At 39.0% G+C, this 23,146-nt stretch overlaps 1 protein-coding gene across 4 annotated transcripts in view; it reads left to right on the forward strand.

The window, feature by feature from the left end:
- The window catches only part of scml2 (Scm polycomb group protein like 2), a 26,834-nt gene extending 5,191 nt beyond the window's left edge, over positions 1 to 21,643 (forward strand). For 2 of the 4 annotated variants that reach the window (XM_034874398.1, XM_034874415.1), the window contains exons 4-14: positions 2,117 to 2,187; positions 2,844 to 3,078; positions 3,774 to 3,862; positions 5,043 to 5,286; positions 15,522 to 15,838; positions 16,166 to 16,295; positions 16,441 to 16,647; positions 17,872 to 18,045; positions 18,491 to 18,706; positions 19,335 to 19,489; positions 19,707 to 19,961. In XM_034874398.1, coding sequence (XP_034730289.1) covers positions 2,117 to 2,187; positions 2,844 to 3,078; positions 3,774 to 3,862; positions 5,043 to 5,286; positions 15,522 to 15,838; positions 16,166 to 16,295; positions 16,441 to 16,647; positions 17,872 to 18,045; positions 18,491 to 18,706; positions 19,335 to 19,489; positions 19,707 to 19,832 — 1,964 coding nt within the window. In that variant the 3' untranslated portion in view covers positions 19,833 to 19,961. Of the gene's footprint in view, positions 1 to 2,116; positions 2,188 to 2,843; positions 3,079 to 3,773; positions 3,863 to 5,042; positions 5,287 to 15,521; positions 15,839 to 16,165; positions 16,296 to 16,440; positions 16,648 to 17,871; positions 18,046 to 18,490; positions 18,707 to 19,334; positions 19,490 to 19,706; positions 19,962 to 20,909 lie in introns of those variants that run through there. The other 2 variants (XM_034874408.1, XM_034874420.1) reach the window with 2 other exon arrangements.
- Positions 21,644 to 23,146: the final 1,503 nt, after the last annotated feature.

Below are 23,146 nucleotides of genomic sequence, written 5' to 3' on the forward strand. Positions count from 1 at the left end.
CCCAAACTCCTGTTTTTTTTAGCGGTGATTTTCGTTGCTTCCTTCAGCTTCTTTTGAAACAAAACATTTCTTCTGCCTAAGGCGAGTAGCCGACGTGCTGTTGTGACCCGCGCTGGAAATTACGTCATCACGCGTTGCTATAGTGACCAGCCACGCTGAGGCTTTACTCAATCTGCAATGAAAAACGGAAGTATAATGGGCCGAGGCGAGCCGAGGCGGGCCGAGGCGAGCCAAGGCAAGCTGTTACCAGCAGTGGAAAAACGCCATTAGACTCTTTTTAGTATTTCTTGTGGTGGGTTAATGAAAGCACTCATAAATGACAGGTTTTTAGCAAGTTCTGGATGAACAGTTCCCCCAGAGTTTACCAAGATAACCTTTGTCTCTCGTTTATTGGCATGTTTCTTCTTAATTTTATGAACTGTGTCGTTTTAGCAAATGTGGTATGAGCAAGCATAACATTGGCATTTTTATCTCAAGCTGCAATCCATTCGACAACAAAACGATAAATTTAGGATTGATTTACTTTAGTAAGTCTGAGTGTAGTAAAATGCTGAGGTTTTGGTCACAGCTTTGTGGCTAAAGGCCTACAGGCCTTCATTCGTATGAATGAAAATAACTAATTACTAATTAAAAGTGTTCTAAGTGGTGTTTGGGGACGTTACTTTTTCTTGACGTTTAAACTATTTTCAAACACAAAGAGACTAGCTCAACCCTCCCTTCTCCTCATCTCGTCCCCTCCCCCTTCCTTCCATGCTTCGTGGTGCAGGTTGGCCAGTTTGTTTTTGTTGCTCTTTGCATTTTTTACAGTGTATTCTGGGGACCCGCAGCTTGCAGATAGTGAGGAGATGTTTGCTGTATGTGACAACAAATGTTTTAGCCTAAAAGATGTGTGACATCGCTTAGAGCACCTTTAAGAAATTCTTTTAGCTTCCATGTCCATGTGTCCAGTGTTATTCCAGTAATGTTCTTTGGTATTGATTTGCAGTAAACGGGTCCCACATGGAAGCTACTGGAAAAACAAAGTCTGACATTTCTATTAAAAATATATTTTTATTAACTAGACTAGCACTTGCACTTAAATCCAATACGACGAGGTGTGTATTATGTCTGTCCAGAAGTGGTGGAATGCAACTAAGTACATTTAATGTACTTAAGTAACATTTCGACATAGCCTACTTTTACTTTACTTGAATGTTTTCATTTTATAGGCTACTTTAAACTTTTCCTCTACTATATAGCAATTCAGTTCAGGGAAATATTATACTTTTTACTTCTAGCCAGTGTGGTATTTATTTGTAGTCAGTCATAATACATGGAAGCTATTGGCACTGCCATTGTTTTTTATTAAAATGTTTTTGTAAATGAATGAATGGCATCAACGAACACATGACCAATTTTGTGCCACCTTAACCTATTTTAAAACAGTTCAATAATGTATTCTATCAGTCAAAATCCAATGTAATAATCCGGACCTTGTCTAATGTGGTCTTAAAGTTTCCCTAAATCGCTTAAACTGACAAATTCGAAGCTGCAAATCAGATGGTAACTTCACCGTCGGTTAAGCGTGAGGGCTGGGATGTGAGCTTGAGTTAACTGTCCTCCAACTGCAACACCAGGTGAAACTAAAGAATGAAACGCCGCTACATCAGGAGGAAATATCTGTCAAATATCCTAACTTTACCACGGTCCAGTTAGCGACTACCGTAGTTAGCTAGCTAGTGGAGCATTTAGCAGCTACAGGGCCAAATATGTCCTAAGGTAGACCACAGTAGAGACACAAAATCATAGCCAGTGAATATAGGACTTATGTTCACCAGGGGTGCGCTCTCTCTCGCGCACAACGTCTGTAACTAACACTAACTGGTGTTACAGGTGTAAGTATGGCTGGAAACATTTGCTAGCAAGTTTGCCATATCAACTTAAAAGCTAATGACGTGCTGTGTTTGCAGTTGGTTTCCGCTGCCCCCAAGTGGCCAAACAAATCTGTTAAAATATCTATAATGAGAAGTTTTAGTTTCTCTAAAATTGTTGAAGTGTTTTCCCACACTTTCCTTAACAATTGTTAGCTAGCTAAGGAAATTAATCCGTTGTTTGTTTCTGTTGTTTTTGTTGCCAGAACCGTTCAGTTGGGAAGACTATCTAAGAGAAACGTCCTCTACTGCAGCGTCACCTACTTGCTTCAAACAGGTAACGTTAGGCGAATAAAAGGTGTTTTTCAGGTCCCATTATAGTCATTCCCTTTAGCCTGTATATGGTTTTCTTTAAATGTTTGTATTTTTAACATTGTAAAATACAGTCTGTCACGACTCAGGGCAAGCACGTCTTTTCTGATGTTTTGTAAATAGTGGTTAAAAGATGTTTAAAAGATACGTTTGGTGATATTCTATGTTTTTCTTAATGTCAACAAAGACCAAAAGCAACACTAAATATACAACTACAAGTCATGTCATTGCCACACCATTGAGTGACATGTTTCACATGTTTCTTCATTATGATAAACATAGGCATGGAAGTTATTTTTAAATAAAGTAAAATAAAGTGGTGCTGTAAAGCCATGGCTGAAAATAATCCTCAAACAAAGAGTCTTTTTACTTTTTTACAATTTATTTTGTCAATTTATTTTTAATGAAAGTTTATATTTGGACCCATTTTAAAAGATTCATGTCTTCAGTAGGAACAAATGGGCTGAGTGCAATAGATACAGAATATCGCCAGCTTTATTCTTCATTAACTGTACATATATTTGAAGTCCCAGTGTGCACAGCAGCCTGATTGGTCATCCAGATGTAAGTGTTCTTAAAATACATGACAGTGACTGAAGGTCCCTTTGTATCCTTCTGCAGTCCAGAGTCCCCCCCTCCAATGACTTTAAAGCAGGTATGAAACTTGAGGCACGGGACCCTCGCAACTCTAACTCTGTGTGCATTGCAACTGTGATGGGCATGATGGGTACTCGCCTACGCCTGCGTCTGGATGGAAGCGACAACACCAATGACTTCTGGAGACTGGTCGACTCGTTAGACATCCAACCAATAGGAACCTGTGAGAGAAACGGAGACATGTTGCAGCCACCGCTGGGTGAGTGTCTTTAAATCGGTATTTGTCTATAACATATAAGTTGATTTTTACATGACTTGAGTTGGTTTTGTGAAGTGAAATATGTAAAGCCTTGGAAAATTAACAATGTCTCAAACAAATATCTTACTCAAAATGTGATAGATGGGAAGTCGGCTATACAGTGAACAAGGATCACATTTTCCGGGACTATCTTTAAGGCATCAGAATAGAACAGAGCCATTGTTAAAGTTAATGTTAATGATTTTCCTTCTATAACAGGTAAAAATTTCTGCTGTGAAAAAGTTCTATCTCCCCCAGTCTCCCGGTTTGTTTTGGCGGGAAACCTTACACTTTATCATTTTAAATAGCACGCAGGCATTATGTCGTTCTCAGCATTGTGAGGCCCAATTTAAAAAGAAAACCTGAGCAGAGCTGGTTTAGGTCAAGTCTTTGGATCATCTCTGATTTGGTCAGCAATTCATCATTTTTTGGTGTTGCTCACTGACTGTTTTCCCAGTTTGGAGGAAAAGTTGATTGAGTAGTAATTCATCACGTTGATGCAAAAATCATAAATGAATCCAGTATTGGCATAAATAAGTCATCCTCATTAAACTGCTCATTGACAGGTACCTCAGTATGAACAGTGTGGCAAAATTATTACATGATCGTATTGCCCACCCCTGTCAGCGTTTTAATAAATCTGACCTTGTGTTCAGGTTTCAGGATGAATGCCTCCTCGTGGCCCATGTTCCTCCTGCGGACGCTGAGTGGAGCCGAAATGGCCCCTGCCTCTGCTTTTAAAAAGGTAATGACAATTGGAAGAAGCGACTGTAGGCCAGTACTGATGTTACTTTCTGTGGCACTGACGTAGAGCCCTACCGATATATCGGCTTGGCGATATTATTGGCTTATATTAGGCATTTTCCAGACTATCGATATAGGCATTTTTTAAAGGCCGGTAAATTATTATTATTTTCTTTTTTCATTTATCAGAATCATTTATGATGACAAATAAATGATTCGGATAAATAAATATAAAAAAAAACGGACAAAACACCTAGGCCTGTCCTGATAGTCAATAAATCAATTAATCGCATGATAAATAAAAATTAGGGTGATCATTTTTTTCGACCGCGATAATTTCCATTTGCATGCTTGTTTTCCTCATCTCTCTCTCTCTCTACCAAAGAGACTGGATGACCACTCTCGGTTCCTCAGCATAATGGGGAGTGAGCCGAAGAGCTGGCATTTCGACGAATGCGCCCTCTCTCCGCCCTTTCAACCTTGGTGCACATCTTGCTGGACTGCAGTTAGCTTTACTTAAACAAAGCTATGTGTAGGAAAAAATAATGTGTTGGCGTTGCATAGTGTGTCCAACATAGGGCGCTCTACAACCTCTAACACTCTTTGTTTTTGTTTTTTTGTTATTGTATTGTGTATTGTGTTTTTGTTTAAGTTTCATATCTTAAGTTTGTATTTTTATACATTTTATTTATCAGAACTTTAATATATTTTAATGTTCACAAAGTGAATAGAACATTTGAGAAAAAAAAAGAATCACATTACACAACATTTAAATCAAGTAATCAAATGTGCAAAGCAGATTGTTGTGTCTATGGTTGGGATTGTAATTAATACAATCTATAAAAACTACAAATCTTGATTTAAAAAATATGAAATGTTATAGTGTAGTTTCAACTTTTCCTACTGTTTTTATTGCAGTATTCAGCACAGACACAAGGGGGAGCCACTCATTTGTAATTTACACTGGATCAGACGCAGCAGCATGCCAGTAAATATATACAGCATTTATTACAGCACAAAGTGGAGAAAACAGTTTTTTTTTTTTCAATGAATCATAATTAAAACTGTATTTATTCATTATAAAGCATGTCCAAATACTTGCAAGATACAAACAGAGAGTATGTGAGTGTACAGTATTAAAAGGCTTGTTTATGTGTACGTATGTGTGTATGTGTGTTTAGGAACCAGCCAGTCCGGTTAAAAACTACTTCCAGCCTGGTATGAAGCTGGAGGCGGTGGACAGGAAGAACCCCTATCTGATTTGTCCTGCCACAGTGGGAGAAGTCAGAGGTCAGGAGATTTTCGTCATGTTTGACGGCTGGCGAGGCGCCTTTGACTATTGGTGCCCCTTTGACTCCAGAGACATCTTCCCCGTCGGCTGGTGTGCCCTGACAAAACACAGCATACAGCCGCCTGGAAATTTCTGTAAGTGCTGCTTTGATTGTTTGTGGTTTCATTGTTGAGTAGTGTGTAGAATGTGACTATTGGGAAACAATGTTATATTGTCTTCTGTGCAATTTTGTGTCTCATTAAATGTAGATGACTGTAGAAATAGAGATAACATGCACTGATCACAGTGGTCACAGGTTTCCCTTATGAAGCAGATCATATGATTATAGTTTGGATCTTTCTTCAAGCTCTAATTCCATAAAACTTTAGGATTTATTTTTATAGCCATATTAATTGCACCTATGTGTTATGCAAAAACTTAAGTGATGGTCTGATTAGCAAAAAGTTACGTTTCATTATCATGATGATAAGAAAAGAACATGTACTGCTAAAGTACTGCTCAAATGCTTACTGGCTAAGACTGAGATTCATATAAGATTCAGAATATGGTTGTTTACTCCCACAGATAGCTTCAAGGTTATTATCCTAACAGTCAGAAGATGCTCATGCAGGACATTAGAACGCTTGTTTATTGCACTGACTTATTTGGTTCTTCTTGTTTTGGAGAGTAAGGTATTTTATCTCTTTACATTTTTCACCACTAGTGAGTAGCACAGCACAAAGTCTGATGCATCCGCTTCATAGTTACAGGCTGAGAACTGACTGCAACTCTGTAATGGACAGCTCAGCATACCTGTAGAGTTAACTTTAGAGCAAAACAATGTATCTTGATTGTTTTGTGCTAAATCGTCCCTAATACTGGGTGTCATATTTCCACTTGTGACAAGCAGTTGGCCGCAGACTCGAGCCATTATGAACACAGGGAGGCTTTGTTTGGAGTTTCTTGAATCTGACTAGATGTTGCTGAACAGTTGATCTGACTGTACTTCCCTGCTAATATTTGATTAGATCTGTGGCTAACTGACCAGTGGTGGAATACATACTCTGATGTTTTTCTGAACTTAAAGTAGCAATCTCACAGTGTAAAATACTCTGTTACAGGTACAACATCTGGATTGATAATTGTAATCAATACGTTTTGAAATCCAACAAAAGAAAGAAAATGTTTTTGGTAAATTTCATGGATTTATTTTTAGATACGTTAATTGCTTAGTAATCATTAAAAGCTATTACATACAGTACGTATTGTCATAAAATAATGTCATAATGGGTGTTGTAATGGCCTAGTAAAGTGTCTAGTAAAGAGTCTTTTATTCTTGTAGGATGAATACTTGGAGATAGTACAATTGTGTGAGATATATTAGGCAGTTATGCAGTCTATTAGACAGTTATGCATTTTAGTGAGTACCAAGCAGTACCATAGTAGAAGATACAGAATTTAATGAAGTCTTTAAGCTTTTTAGACATTTGAATGTGTTTGGTTGTTTGTCCTGGTTTCCACTGAAACAAGTTTTGTAGAAGAAGTTAGGAATAACCAAGTCAGTTGGGAATACTGTAGTCAGATTTTTTTTTGTGAATCTCCGATGTGTGTTTTGTTTCCCTCTGCTGTATGTGGGTTGGTTCTCTTTGCTCTGACCTCCACATTGAGTCCCTAAAGATTCCGCTGGTTTCTGATCTTTTGCTCATATAGTGATCCACTGCTTAACATAAGCGTTTTTGGCTCCGTTTTGCCTGTTTGAAAGATGTGGCAAAGCAGCTTGGCAGTTGGAGCAAAAAAACAATCAGACATTGATAATTAATCTGCATCTATGCTTTTTTTTTTGACACGCAGCTAATTAACAGCTTGTAAAACGTAAACAGTTTAAAACCTCAGATGCTTGTCTGATTAATACTATACACTTTAGCAGCTATTAATCGCATCATCACATTAAGTAGACATAGGAGAAAAAATAAACATAATATAAGAAATAGAAAAAAGTAGAATTAGTTATAGTAATAATAAAAACATATTTACACAATAAACACCCTATATATAAACGGACAGTATATACTGTAAACAGAGATATACTGATGAGGTCCATCCCTTTTCACAAATTCCGTGATGTTTTGTTAGTTTTTTTACATTCAAATTACCATCTTGAAATAGTGACATCAATGTTAGAATTTTTTTTAATTTTAAAATTATCTACTGTATATTAAAAACATATTTAATGGTGGTTTTGTATAATACTGTCCTTTTTTGACCAAGTTTGGAAACATGGACTGTGTGTTATTTTTATTTTCATTTATCTTTATTTGACCAGGTAGGCCCTACTGAGTTTGGAAACCTCTTTTGGCAGCAGAAAGGGTGGCAGAAAAAACAAGAACAAAGCTAGAAACAATAGCAATGCTAAAAACAGATAACAATCCTTAGGATCTCGAACCATTAGAATGTTTCTTACTGTATGTTAAGATTTGTCTGAAGCCCCTTCCGATAACAAAAACATTTCTTCTGTATGTTTTTATATACTCTTAATTATATTATATTTCCATGGACCCCATGAACCTCAAAACAGTCCCTGTATGTGTCTGCCCAACTTAGAGCTTTAGTTGATGAAGTGTGAAGGCAGTAGTGAACTATCTTTTATCAATCAGCATGTTTATTATGTGGTAATTAGGCTCAACAGTTACCAGAGTATGTCACCATGTGATTTGCACTGATGCTGAAGCTTATTGTTGAGGGTTTGGCTCTTTAGTTCCTTTGATATTTAGACGTTTGTTATCCATATAAATCACTTTGACAAATGTCTCTGGAGTAAATATGTTTATTCCGAAGAAGTTAAGTTGGTGCAGTAAATATCAATCATCCTAATGTTTGCTGTTACATCATCCCCCCTCCCACAATTTCCTCCCCTATTGCTCTGTTATTGGTGTCTTCTGGTCAGGAAACATGTGGCTTTAAATAACACTAGACCAACATTCTAATGGGAACTGTGTGTGTGTGTGTGTGTGTGTGTGTGTGTGTGTGTGTGTGTGTGTGTGTGTGTGTGTGTGTGTGTGTGTGTATGTGTGTGTGTGGATTTCATCCACTTTGTTGATGGATGCCAGCAGTTACATTTTCCCAGTCCTCGGGCAATGAGGCAGTCAAGTTTGCAGCCTTCATCCAATATTTATGTATCGATACACAAAAGACGTTAATGTCTGCTTCAGATGTAGTTCCATACAAGACTGCCTGGCTGATGAAATACTGATTGTGTGTAAAGGGAGCTGTCATGATGTAAAACCCTTATATCCGCCTTTTAGAGGACACCAGGAGCCAGTTTACATACATATTTTAGACTGGTCTGTAGTGTTAGGCAAGCATCAACTTTGCTCTTAGATTAGTCTAATGACGGTTTCAGAAAAGTACAGGCCCACTTATTACAAGTCTAAAAAGTTAGCTACCCTATCCCCAGTCAGACCTATATTGCCATGGTAACAACCAGTGACACCAGGTTGGCTAACAAAGTTGTGCCGGAGTGATAAGGAAGTATTAAGAGAGCATAGTAACTTGTTTTTAGAAACTGTCTTAAATCTGCAAGATGTGTTAATAAGTGCTGCGTCTTGTCCCATTAAGAAGCCACAGCAGCTCAGCTCTGCTAGAGGTCTGCCCTGTTCACATTTTATGCAACAGGAAGATATAAATGTTGCACTCTTCGTTCAATTTTCCCAAATAAAATCTCCTTGTAAATACTGAATTCTTCCAGGAGACAACTTTTTCCTGCTAGAGTGAACGGTGCTGAGCAGCAGTTTGACACGGTTTCCCAGTCAGACATGTTTTTCAGTTTGAAACATGTCTCGATCTACCCAGAATTTATGGCAAATTAGTCCTACTTTATTCCAAAACTAGACAGCTTTGTGCAACAGATGAATATAAACGTCTATCTGAAGTCTGACCATTAGTTTGATTGAAGCCATTGTCACAGTCTATCTCTGGTATGTTCTTGCAGAGAACACAGATTTACTTCTTTATGTGTGGGAGTTTGGAGGAGGAAAAAAACAGGATCATGTTAATCACCAGAAAGCTATGTTTGTATGGGAGTAAGTGAATAAGTAGGGTTTGATGGAGGTGTTAATGAACTGATAATTAGCTGTACATGTGAGAGAAGAAGTGACTGTAATTACTACTACATTAAAAATTTCTAATTTGCTTTCATTAAAATTGTCCTGTTGTGACCCTGCTACACATTTTGTAAGAAGTTACAGAGGATGCCAAGATAAGGTGTTTAATTATTTTCCCTTTTTTGTGCAGCACATATTCATGAACAATTGTTGTTTTTACATTTTGTGTGATAGGTCTTTGTCTTTGCTTGTTAATATTAAACTGGGTCAGAATGCAGAATAGTGCCCTCTGAATAATGCATAGGATAATAGAGCATCTCTATTTTTTGGCAGATACAGACACATGGTTGTTTTTGACAATATTTAAGTCAAAGTAATATTACCTTTTGTCACCTTATGTTTTAAATTTGGGCAAGAAATACTTTAGTCTTTCTAAGGTAATATTTAGTAAATGTATCAAATGGAAAAATTGTGCTTACAAAGGCATTTTTACACAGTTTGACTCAGGGATTGGCATTACAAAATAGAAAAAAGGATATCTGTGCATTCTTTTCAAAAAGATCTTGTATAGATTTATTGCTGCCTTCTGGTATTACTTTCTAGCTCTTCTTAATTTGGAAATCATCAAACGTCAGTGTGATTTGGCCGTCTTACACTAAACAAAATAAATTCCCCTTTGGGTGCCCTGAAATATATAGACTAGATACAATGTGAATGCAAGAATAGTGTCAATGAATAATATATATACGAACTCTTATCAAACCGTTTCTTTCTTCCATATGCAAAATTAGTGCTCCCATTTGTCCATTCAGAAACAAGATATCTTTGACTGAAGGAACTGTTTCCCATGCAGGCTTCGTTTGACTGCTCTGCTCCATATTGTACCAGAGCCCGGCTGATATCCGACTGGGCGACTGTTTCCTGAAGCTGGACCTGGCCATCTTTCACCAGGGCATGTCTGAATAGGCTAGGGTTACACTGAGGGGGCACCTTCTTCTGGGCTGTGAGAGTGTATGTGTGCACGTTGAGGGAAAGCTTGCTTATGTGTGCAGCAACTCCTGAAGTTTGCCCTTTTTCACCCGTTTCAATCAGGACTCTTCGGATCCAGTTTAACCTTTTACCCCCCCCCATCCCCCATCCGTTCTTGGAGCCCCACCATTAACCCCTCTCCCCCTCCCCCGGAGGCTTGCTGAGAAGCAGGTGACTGATGTAAATTGTCGATATAGCCTACAGATAACATGAATAAAGGGCCACCTCCCTTACACCCACCCACCCACCCATTCCTCCCTCCGTCACTCTACCCCTCCCCAGCCCCTATGCAAATCCAAACACCCCCCCTCCCCTCTGCCTCCGGCTCATTCATTGGGAGGGAAGCTTTGCAGCGGCTTCTACCAGCAGCAGAAGCAGCAGCAGCGTGGGCTTTGTTGTGGACTACTGCTGGTAGAAAAAAGAGCGGAGAGACACGGAGACAACTGAGAAAGCAGCTGATAGTGAGACAGAAAATAGACAATGAAGTGTATATGAGGAGAGTATTTTAGAGGAAGTTAAGAAGAGGAAAATATAGAGTGGAAACAGAAGCAACTATTTCCCTTTTAGCTGGTGTTGATCTAAGAGAGAAACAGGAAGCCACTGTACTGAGTGACTAGTATTGTTACGGACATTACTTCTACTATCACTATCGTTACCTCCGCTTCTACTACAACTGCTACTACTACGAAAGCCACAAATGTGGCAGTGAAGTTCTGCATTTTTGGTGGAGATTTCCTGGTGAGTTTGATATGTTTACCAAGTCTTTTTGTAAATTTTTGCTCTTTTACATAACTGAGAGGAAAAAAACATCACACTTTATATTTTCAGTATTTTACCTGGATTGTGTTTTAAAGGATGTTTTATGATTAGAACTCCTAGATGAAGTATGTTGAAGTGAAGGGGAGGCACATTTATGTGCCACTAACATGTTTCACGAGACTACATTTTCTGTAGCAGTATCTGTTCTGTTTTTTGTTTTTTTCAGTTTTAATCCGCTAAAACTTCTCTAAAATGTAACAGTTCAACATCTATGAACTCTGCACACATTCAAAGTAAGTCAGTCAATGATCCGCTCAATTCAGGAAGTAGTAGTTGTGTCTTGGAAATTATTGCTGGTTTATATCTGATTATTCTGTACCTGAATAGCTAGAAGAAAAGATAATTTACTAAAATGTGCATATGTGTTGTTAACATGTTAAAAAGGGGAAGTGAAAGCTAAATCTGCTGTTCACATGAAAGTTGCATGTCATCTCACATGTGTAGCAGCCTCCTGTTAATGATTAAAGCTGCAGTTTGACACTGTTTTCTTTGTTGAGCGTGGAGACTTTTGGAATAATTTGCATTCAGTCAAATTCATTGTAAGAGACTTGTTGCTTTTGCTAGTCCTAAAGTCTGCAAAGTCTGCAGTTGTAACAGTATTGTTAGTTGTAATCATGTTTGGTGCTCCATGTGTTTTTGATCATGTGTTTTTGTGTGTTAAGCATCAGGAAATTGTTTGCAAAAGGCTCAGGCAAGGATTCTTGAATTTCAACAATTTTCATTACATTCTTTTCACAGTTTTTTGCATTCGTCTTTTTCATTACGTGAATTTAAATGATCAGTTCAGAGTACTCAAATCACAGTACAACAGTAGGGATTGAATTAGTTATTAAAAGCTGGTGTGTCATGCTCAAGAGTTTGTGCAGGGAAACATTGTGTGTGTACCATATATACTTTGTGGCCTGAAGCTATTTTAGTTACTTCCCTCGCTCATGCTGTCTGCACATAGTCACACACACCTGAATCTGCCGTTCATGACTTGTGTTCTGCTTCAGATTCACTAGAACACGTGTGTGTGTGTGTGTGTGTGTGTGAACGGACTGTTTGCTTTGAGGTGGAGAGGGGTGGTTGTAATTAGAGAAGAGACAACTCTGTAGAGCCCCTCCCCCCACCCCCCAGACAGCAGACACACTTCTCAGCGACCCCGTTCTTATGCGTGCACGTACACTCACACACTCTTGCATACACTGGCACATTTCCACGGGCTGTGGCATACACAGGTCAACTGGTTGAGTTGGAATTATATGATCATGATCAGTACCATATGTAGCCTACTATTTCTTGCACCGTATGCATTAGAGATGCCATGCTCAAAATCCTTAGTAGCTTTTTGTGAGGACTAATAATATTTTTTCAGTCTTTGAAATGTTGCCGAACTGTATTTGTACAATGTCATACACTTGTTTACTTTAATAGTTTTCCTTTTTTTTGCCAGGTTTAATACAAATCACATTTTACATCACATCTAACGATTGTGCAAACCATACTGCTGTGTTTTAGAAATGTACATGTTCTACCACCCCAGGCAGCTAGCTTACTGTTGCTTTTTATACAGAACAGAAATGAATGAAAATCAATGGCTGCCAGGAACAGGACGGAAAATATATATTCAAATCCCAAACTGTATAGCATAAAGAGCTGACACTATTAATTGATTAAATGATTAGTCCATTGACAATTTTGATCATTAGTTCAGTGCTTTGTCATTATTTTAAGCAACAATACCAGACATTTGCTCTAAATGTGAAGATGTGCTGCATTTTGCTTAAGTAATTTACCTGGTGGTCGGAAAAAAGCACTCTGAAATGTTTGGGCTCAGTTGCAGCACTAATATGCATTTGAAAACGGTCTACAAAAGTGTTGGATATGCATGACCTTCTGTTAAGGAGATATCTGCATCTGATGAAATGGTGCTGCCAAAAAAGAATCGTCCCGGGTTTGAGAATGTCTCTCTATGTAAATATCAAATTGCTTTGATGAAAAGCTTAAACAAGCGGATGCATAATATATAGGATACAGTCAGATACTGTGTAATGTAATGCATGTATAAGCTGATTTAGTTTTATAAAATTGTAGTAAAAATGTATTTTTTGAAATTAAAGTGATGCTAAAGTAATATACGGTAGAATGTGACATTAATCACCAGTGTGATGGCACATGTTGCTGGGGTGGCTGTCACATAATGTGAAGGGATTAGATTTTTTTTTTTTGCAACAGGGAAAGATCAGAGAACACAGATTTCCTACGGAATAATAACCTGCTGATACGGATTGGTACCCTGCAAACAAATTTTGATCTTCCTTTGTAGGGCTTAGGGCTTCTAGCTTGGTATGAATAAGCATGCCGCTGTGCACGCAGGTTGCTACTTCTGTTCCTCTGAGTACGCTTTGTGTGACCGCTCCTGGTGAGCGAGTGAGACCTCGCCCTCTGAAACAAAACACTGCTCTATTCTATGCCCATTTTCACTCATTTCCCAATTAAGCAGCTTTCAGGGTTCCCTTGGCGGCCCCTCAGAGAATACTGTAAACCGTCCATAGTCTCTCCATATCGCCTCAGTCAAGGAGGCTCTAATGAAAGCCTCGGTCTCATGAGAGCCTCCACATGCACTCTCAGGCCCCCCTTCTCACCAAGCAATACGTTTGTATTGAAATAGGAGATGGTTATCTTTCTCTTTTCCTCCCTTTCTTTCGTTGTTTCTTTCTCTCTTTTTCATCGGTGCTCTTTTTCTTTTGCACATCCGCTATGATGATTATGTGTTCATATCAGAGTCCCGCTCAGGGCTAATGAAGACAGAATAAGGAGATGTTTTTTTTTTTTTTTTTCTAGCAAAAGCTATTTTCTTTTTTCTCACTTTATTATCACTTTCCTTCCATTTCAACACCTAAGCTGATTGGCAATTTGTAATTTTTTTCCTTTCTTGAAGTACGACTCTTAAGTTGGATGTTTCTGTGATCCATAGAGAGCCTTCAAGATTTTACGTCAATATTGTTTTCACCATGTGTGTGTGTGTGTGTGTGTGTGTGTCTCTGTCTGTGTGTGTGTGTGTGTGTGTGATCATAGCAAAATGCGGTCCTAGAGACACCTACTGTAGCGGAAACTAGTCTACCATAGAAGGCGATTTAAGTACTCTGACAGGTGTTCATATATCTGTCTCTTTGCAGTAACACGCTATTTCAGCCATCAACAATTCATTCATAATACAGGCTTGCTTAAACCTCACAGTACTTGCTTTTAATGTTTATTATATCTTGGTATATTTTATATTTTTAAACTGTTATAGGCAGCATTGTTGTTTGAGTTTCATCTTCCCTATTTGAACTTAAATATATTTTATTGTATTGTTTCTTATTAATTTAATAAATTATAATGAAAGTGAACAAATCATTGAAATCAATTCAAATCATTCATGATCTACTGCACTGTTAAATTACAGCAATGCTCACTTTTGCACCATTGCACACAGTCTGCCATGGTATCTTACCTCATCATTGTCATTGCATTTCTGTGAGTGATTTTTATTTGGATTCTTATGTGTGTGTGTATATGTGTTTGTTGTGTTGTGGTTGTCTTGCTACTGGATGCCCAACATTTCCTTTAGTATGAATAAATTACCCATCTATCTATCTATCTATCTACTACACAACTTCAAGGTCACAGTTCTTTAATAACAGTACCAATAGTAATTTGTAACAATAACAGCAAATTCAAATGATCCTTATGAAGATATTATGTTAGGTTATGGTATGCGTCTTTGTTAAAACGAATGCTAGCTGATCTATTTGTGTCAGATTTTTAAACTCCTAACGTTGGCCTCAATCCAGTATCAACTGCTCTGTATGGAAAAGAGTTAAAATGTTACCACCATAATCCCCATATTTGTTGCGTTGCTAGAAGCAGAAGGTTTAAGGAATCGTCTAGCAGGCGGGTCTCTGGGGGTTCGTGACTTTTGACTCTGATTTCAGTGTAGGGAGGGGCTAAATACAAAAGAACTGCCAATCTCAGAGGACTGAAAAATCAAAACAAATCTCCTCTGCAGCACCACTTAGTGATTCATTTTTTCCCCTCTGTCTTTTGTATGTCTTTCCAAATGTCTTCTACCTTTGTGGAAAAGCTGGGCAATCGCTGTGAATCATTAGGGTGTAAATGTGACATTTCTAATAATGCAAGCCATGCCTTGCCTCAAGGACAAACAGCAAGTTTATTCCCTGCACATGTCTTTGTTTGAAGCCTCTGCGAGTGGATAGAGGGTAAATCTAATTTGGTCTGCTTGCAAGCTGACATTTTGTGCTACAGATTTAGAATTTATTTACTTTAAAAAAAGTCCAAATGAGTGTCATGTGTTCCTCCTCTCTGCTCATCTTTAGTGCAAAGTAATCTAACATGAGGATCAGAAGAAAACGAAGAATATATTTTTATCATTTTCTTTTTTAATTTTTTCCCAGTTACCCTCCCTGGTGCCCTTCTCGCTCCCGTGTCTTCCACCTCAGCCTCCCTCACTACACGTCGCTCGTCCACCAATCCCTCCTCCTCCATGCAGACTTCATACCGACTGCCGAATCCCTTGCCACCCCTCCCTGTACGCAAGGGTGTCCGAGGTCGACGGCCCAAATCCCAGACTATTGCTTTGTTGAAGGCGGCAGCTGAGGCTGCGGCGGCAGCAGCAGTAAATGGAGCATCACAGAGCCCTGCCAGAATGATCTCTGAGGCTCATTTGGCCCCCAGACCACACAAGAAGAGGGGGCCAAAGCCTAAGAGCAAGGTGAGATGTCCCAAAAGTTGTAATCTGTTATGCTGTGCTCCAGTGACCTTGTCATTTCATGTTTATATGTATTAAGGCAGAACTGATTTTAATCAAGAGGAGACAAGGTCAGAGAGGAACCGTTTAAGAGAGGGACTTTTGTGTAGATGGTTATTCTTGATAAATGGAGGAGAGCAGCTTTGCTTTCATAACTGCTGTATGTGCTACAGTGCAGTTCACGTGCAGCAAAAGAGCTAAAACACACCTTTAATAAATCATTGACTAACTTGACCACCTTTGTGGGTTACAGAGAGTTAATTAGAAAGGGTTTCTTTGTTTTTGCTCCAGAAGAAGCCTCAGGTGGTGCAATCCCAGGGGGCACCAGCAGTTACAGTTCCACCTCCAGAGACCAGACTGAGCTCCGGACACGTCTCAGCAGACAACAACCATAGCAACAGCTCAAATGTGGTTTGCACAGGTAAATTGGATAATGGATACAACTGAGTCTGCTGTCTGAATGTGTACTCATACGGTATATTTATAGTTGATTTCAGCAACAAAGCACAGAATGGAAAGAATGCAGGTTGGTTTCACCAATGTTACCCCTCTCTTTGTTATTCCAGTGTGTGTCTATGTGAACAAGCACGGTAACTATGGCCCGCATCTGGACAGAAAACTAGTGCAGCAGTTGCCGGACCACTTTGGTCCAGCTCCAGTAAACGCGGTGCTTCAGCAGGCTGTCCAGGCCTGCGTGGACTGTACGTACCAGCCCTCCGTGATGCTGTCGTTCCTACAGAGCCAGTCCCACACAGGAGGAGAGGTCATCAGAGGTAAATGCAGTGAATATCCCAGGATATACCCTCTGAAAGAAACTGTTAGCAAACAGTGGTCTTTAAATTGCTTGTTTTGTCCAAGAAAAACAGTTCAAAACTCATGTGTAGGCAATATGAAATGATTTAAAAATAAAGTAGCAAATGTTCACATTTGAAAAGCTCGAAGCAAATTGAAAGTGTTCACAAAATGGTTTATTAACTGTTAAACGAAACTGTGGACAGCTCATACATACTGTTTTGGGAAATTTACATATTTGCTATCTTGCCAAGAGATTTATGATAAGGTTGAAACTGCTCATCATAAACTCATGCCTGTATGGTAAAGATGAATCTATAGCCAGCAGCCAGTTAGCTTAGCTTAGCGTAAAGCTCGGAAACAGGGGAAACAGCTTGTCCTGCTCTGTTCAGAGGTAACAAAATCCACCAACCAGTGCCCCTTCAGCTCATTAATTTATTCTTATCACAAGCAAAGTGTTAAAAATGTGCCTGCATATTTCTTGTCCATCAGCCGACTTTTCCTGAAGTGTGTGTGTGTGTGTGTGTGTGTGTGTGTGAACGAGAAGAGGAATTAAAGACCGTGCCTGTGGCAGCAGCTGATGTGAGCACTGTGTCGGTAATCAGAAATGACATGTGCGTCTAACCTGGTTTGGGATGCTGGGATTGGGTCTCCCTTGGGGGGCAGGAGGGGTTTTAATTTGTGGATTTGAGCAGGCTTGGCTTGGGTGGGAGGGGGAGGGAGGTGCGGTGCAGTGTGGGATGGGGTAAAAAAGGTGGGTTTGTGCTTATAAAGGGAGGGTGGTAACCCTAAACCATCTGCTGTTTTTCCTAGAGTGTGAATACATAGAGTGTGTCTGTGTATCTGTGTGTCTGTGTATCTGTGTGTCTGTGTGTGTGTTTGTGTGAAAGCATAATACAATAATGTAGCCACATCATTGCTCAAGATCAAACTCTCCAGTAACTGATTTTAGGGTTTTCTTCTAAAATAAGACCAAAATAAGAGTTAATGCATTATCTTTTTAAAAATAAATGCATACATTCAATGCCTTGCATAAACTAAATTTAACAGCCTGTTACAGACGCAGTCATTCAGAAAACTTTATTAGAAATGGTGCAACAAGCAGCAAGAGGCGTTCACTGCCGGTACCTGAACTTACTTTTCCAATCTGCATGAACTCTACATACTGCACACAGACTAACAGCTGTTTGTGTTGTGCCCCTCAGTGCGGTCAGAGCATGGTATCCGCTACGTGAAGCTGCCCTCTGCCTCCAGTACGTCTTCTGTGCTGCGGTTTCTGGAGAACATGTGCCAACATCTGGAGAGTGACAGTCTCTTCAGCTCGCAGCCCTTTAGCCCCTTCAGCAACAACTCACGCTTCTACAACAGGACCAAGTCAGGTGGGCAATTGTGCGGATGGAGTTACTGCAAAGGGGGATGTGAAGAGCAAAGATATTAAAATGGGGGATGGTTAGAGGATTTAGATGTTGGCTTACTTACTATGAGCAGAAAACATTAAAAATGACTTAAATGATCTCCATGGCGACCAAAAAAACTAAAATTTTCTCTGAGGTTTTAACATATGACCTATTTTAAAACTTTTAAGGCAGAACTTTGGTCCCACCTCTGTTCCTCTAGGCTGTTTTATAGAGATGTAGTTTCATCATTCTGATTCTTTTTTTAAGCATTTAACAAAGCCCTGATGAAGTTTAATGTCAAAGACAGAAGTTGGTAGACGGATAGATGATGTTCCCAGGATGATGTAGTCCAGTACCGTTCAGCATCTTTGGGTTTTCTATTTTCACACGGCACTAATGCTATCTCTCTCACCCTTTCTTAAAACAGAACCACTGTCCCAACCTGAGAACAGCATGTCCAATGACGATTCCACAAAGGATCCCGCTCCCATCATCCGCCCCCCTCACACCGCATCGGACTACAGAGCAGCAAAGAAGGAGCGGCCATATTATCCTGGACACACACACACGCCGCCTCCCCTAAGACGGGTCAGCTCCAACCCGACCGAACTAGGGCAGATGTGTCCACCCAGACGAGTGGAAGGTAGGGTTAAATACACACACACACACACACACACACACACAAACGCACACTGTCACCTTTTTATTGATTAACTAAAAAAATTAGACTGGCAAATATTTTTAAGTTTGTATCCCAAGATTGAAATATTTTAAATAATGCCTCTCTGCCCAGAACTATGGACATTCAAGAAGAGGATCGGGATTCTGTCCCCTAACAGTCCATCTCATTAACGGTGTTTAAGCAGCAAAAGCTTTTCCTAATTAACATGGGATTTCCCTTCCATTCATTTTAATTTGGCTGACATTTTAACAGAATTCAAAGCATCATTAGCATCTGACCATAACACTGATAAATAAAATTATAGTTAGAAGGTATATTATTTGGTTAAAGGTATCAGTTTGGTGTCCGGGCTAGCTCAGTTGGTAGAGCAGGCGCACACATGAAGAGGAAGATGTTTACTCCTCGATGCAGCAGTTGCGGGTTTGACTCCGACCTGCGACCATTTGCTGCATGCCATTCCTCCCCTCTCCCCCCTTTCCTATCTTCATCTATCCTGTGGAATTAAAGGCCTAAAATGCCCCAAAAATATTTTTTAAGGTATTAGTTTAATTTGGTTTTCTTTTTTTGGGCTTGCACGCACACTTTACAGCAGCTAGTTCAACAACAGGCCCAGACCACATGAAGCAGGACAAGGAGGGTTCAGGGAACGACGCCTCCACCTGGTCAGTTGACGATGTCATGCGGTTTGTCCTAGAGGCTGACCCCCAAACTCTCGGCCCGCACGTCGAACTGTTCAGGAAACATGTGAGTATTTCATTTGTAAGAACTGTCTTCTGTCCCATTTAAATATTAAACAAAACAAACAAAAACTGTGCTTTTAGTCTCCATGTTCAAAGCGTATCAAACTGGAATTTCCACCATTCAACGCCTAAATCAAGTCATCGTCATTTTGATGGAATTGTTCCGAGAGGACGCGTTTGTAACGTGCGCCCCTGGTGACAGCGTGCTCCTCTCTCCGCAGGAGATTGATGGCAAAGCTCTGATGCTGCTGCGCAGTGATGTCATTATGAAGTACATGGGACTGAAGCTGGGCCCGGCGCTCAAACTCTGTCATCACATTGAGAAGCTGAAACAGACCAAACAATAGAGGATGAAGGCACTCTTTTTTTTCTCACCGGCAACTTAACACACAACAAACATGTACTCTTCTACAGGGATGTAGTGCAGTGTAAAGCCACATGAACCAGGGTCATAGCTAGCATTGAGGACACTGAGGTCAAGCCCTCAATTCTTTCAGTTTGTATACGGAGGTTGCAGGGAGTTTGTAAGTACATACTTACACACAGTGGTCTTTTTATGAACTGAGGCCAGTATTTTTTTGTATGAAGCAGTTTAAATCTGACTACTTTTGGGCCAACAAATATATAAATCAATAGTCTTTTATTCCGGGCAGTGTAGAGAAGGTTTTGAAACAGCTGTGAAACTAAATTAATAGTTAACTGACTAACCAGAATATGAAAAAGTCCATGTTAATGAAACACATTTGAGATCTTCTTTTTCCTTTCCAGTCAAATTCTTTTGAGGGTGGAGTGGTGTACGTCATGGGACTTATGGCCTCAGTATCACAATTTACATTCAAACAGATCCATAGTATCATCATTTGCATTACTGTAATTGGTATCAGATATCTTAGCATTTCTTTATGTTAGTGACTTTTTGCTTTATTTTGAATAACTGGAGGCCATCATTTATCAACTTTATTTCTTTGGATATTCGCCTGTCCAGATTGGAAAAGTTAGTTCAGGTACCGGCAGTGAACGTCTCTTGCTGCTCACTGCATCATTTCTAACAATGCAATAAAGTTTTCTGAATGACTGCGTCTGTTACAGTTAAATTTAGTTTATGCAAGGCATTGAACAACATTGTGAGCATTATTAGTAACAGATAGTTTCATTCCAAGATGTTGGAGAAGTTGTTTTGTTTCCTGAAGTTAATCATTGCATGAAGGATTCTTGTCCTCAAACACTTTTAAAACATTTATTTTTACAAAGATAATACATTAATCTTTTTGTTTCTCTTATTTTGGAAGAAAACCCTAAAAATCACTTACTGAGGTATTATTTTTATTTTATCTGTTTAGTGGAAGACATTCAAGCTTCAAACTGTTTCATCTTGAGCACTGATGTGGCTACATGATTGTATTATGCTTTGACAGTCACGCTATCACACACACACACACACACACACACACACACACACACACACACACACACACACACACACTATACACTTAAAAGGACTTGAATAAATGCTGACAAGGCCATTGACATTCTAGTTTGAGTGCTGTACAGAACATTAAAGTGCTCCTGAGAGAGTACATGATGGGGAAACTGTTTTGTATAAAGTCAAGCCAAAAGGTTGTTTTTTTAAATCATTTTGTACTCAAACAAAGTGTATGAACCTGAGCGTAAGTGTAATCAAAAAAATGTTCTGCCTGAAATAGTTTTTGTGTGCATCATGAAATAACTACCTACAGGACAATTCTGTGTCTGAGTAATTATTCACATGTCTCAATGTTTTATCTGTTTTCCAATGGCAGAAATACAAATTTTCTGAACATTTCAGAAGCATTTTCTAACCAAATCATGTGTGTTGTAGCTGCATTCTCACTGTTGCTCTCCTGTAGTGGTAACAAGTTGATACTTGAAACCATCTGGCTTTAATGTAAAACTCAGGTTTTAGAGTTGTTTTGTAGAAGATGTTTTACATCATTAGCACGTTGTGTCCATTACTACGACATAAAGGGACTGCACAGAAACTATATATATTTTTATGCCTTGTCATCTATTGCTCCGTAGCCTTTCACATGTATATACACAACTTTTTACTGTAAGTTTAACAAAAAAATGTTTGTTGATTATGTTTGATATGTATTCACACATTAAACATTTGTTTACATCATCTAAATTATTGAGACCCCAGCACAAGGCCACCATGGTAGCTACTAACACAAGTTTTTTTTAATAGCCTAGTCCCGTGGTTCCTAACCTTTTAGACTTTTGAGAATGTCTACTTGCAACCTATCATCATTAGTTGCATATGTTTATGAGTGACGGCCAAATTGACCGAAGAGGTTTTCATTAATGTTGTATTTTTAGAGGCTTAAATAGGAAAACAGTATCCAGTAATCAGTAGTTCCAAAATTTAGAAGATAGTCTGAAAAATAGTAATATCATTTTTTGTAGTTTAAAAGCATTTTTCTGCTCTCCTATCTTGGGAATCATCTAATCCCCCCGTTTTTTGTTGTTTTTTGTGCACTTCTGGCCTAGTCAGTTAAATTGATTACCACAGTGAAAACATGGTAATAAGGAGTAAAAAATAATAGAAAGAAGAAAATACATTAAAGAACACTGGCAGAGGTCGTGTGTGTGTGTGTTCTCTCTTTTCAAAGGACCATAGATGTCTTTCTTAAGGAAAGAAGAAAATACTTTAAAGAACACTGGCAGAGGTCTTGTGTGTGTGTGTGTGTGTGTGTGTGTGTTTTCTCTTTTCAAAGGACCATAGATGTCTTACTTAAGGAAAGTGACGGTCCAGCAATCATTGATCATATCACCAGCAGCCCTTAAAAGGGTAATTAGTTTTCATCTTGCTGACTCGTTAAGAATGGTATATGTTGTTTCTGGTTAAACACTGTTACTGCACAACATGCTTACAATTATTTATGTGATAAACAACATTAAACAAATGGTATGTGTAGCTTTAAGGAAACCAGCTCCTTGCCATGAGGCTCTGGGCCAGCCTCAATAACTTTTTCCAGTCATAAGAAGACCTTTGACCTTTGTGGACTAAGTCCCTGTGAATGAGTATCATTCAGTATTCACTGTGATGATATCTTAATGTTAAGTTAATTATGACAATTCGCTAACTATAGGAACATATGTCATTAATTGACGTTACAGTCGAGTTTATTTAAAAGGGGCACCTAGCTAACACATGGGCTAAGTTCTCTCAATACATCATCCAGGAGGCTAACGGCTAGCGTTTCGGCTTGTTGAGGTACGGAGAGTGGTGAGCTGTCGAAAGATATCGGCCATCGTTCCCAAGTTAATGTAGGCTACTACCAGAGTAAGTCTAACTTATACACAACACAACACGTTTTGAAAATGGACACAAGTTAGTTATCTAAATTTGTTAGACATGTAGTTATCTATGGGCAGATAAATCATGGTTAATTAACGTTAAACTAACTAGTCGGCTGATGACTTGTGTTGCTAGGAGACAGCTGCTGGCCAATGGTTACAGTTTACAGCTAGCGTTAGCTAGATATATGAAACAGCTAACATGCCTTTTTTTTGTTCTTTCTTTTTTTACTTATAAAACTATAATGCTAGCTTATCTTAACTCATGGCTCACGCAGCTTTTTCTATTGCTTTCAATTGGGTGTAGTTTGATTAATAATGT

Source organism: Etheostoma cragini, chromosome 1 (assembly GCF_013103735.1).
Source record: "Etheostoma cragini isolate CJK2018 chromosome 1, CSU_Ecrag_1.0, whole genome shotgun sequence".
Classification (NCBI taxonomy): domain Eukaryota; kingdom Metazoa; phylum Chordata; class Actinopteri; order Perciformes; family Percidae; genus Etheostoma; species Etheostoma cragini.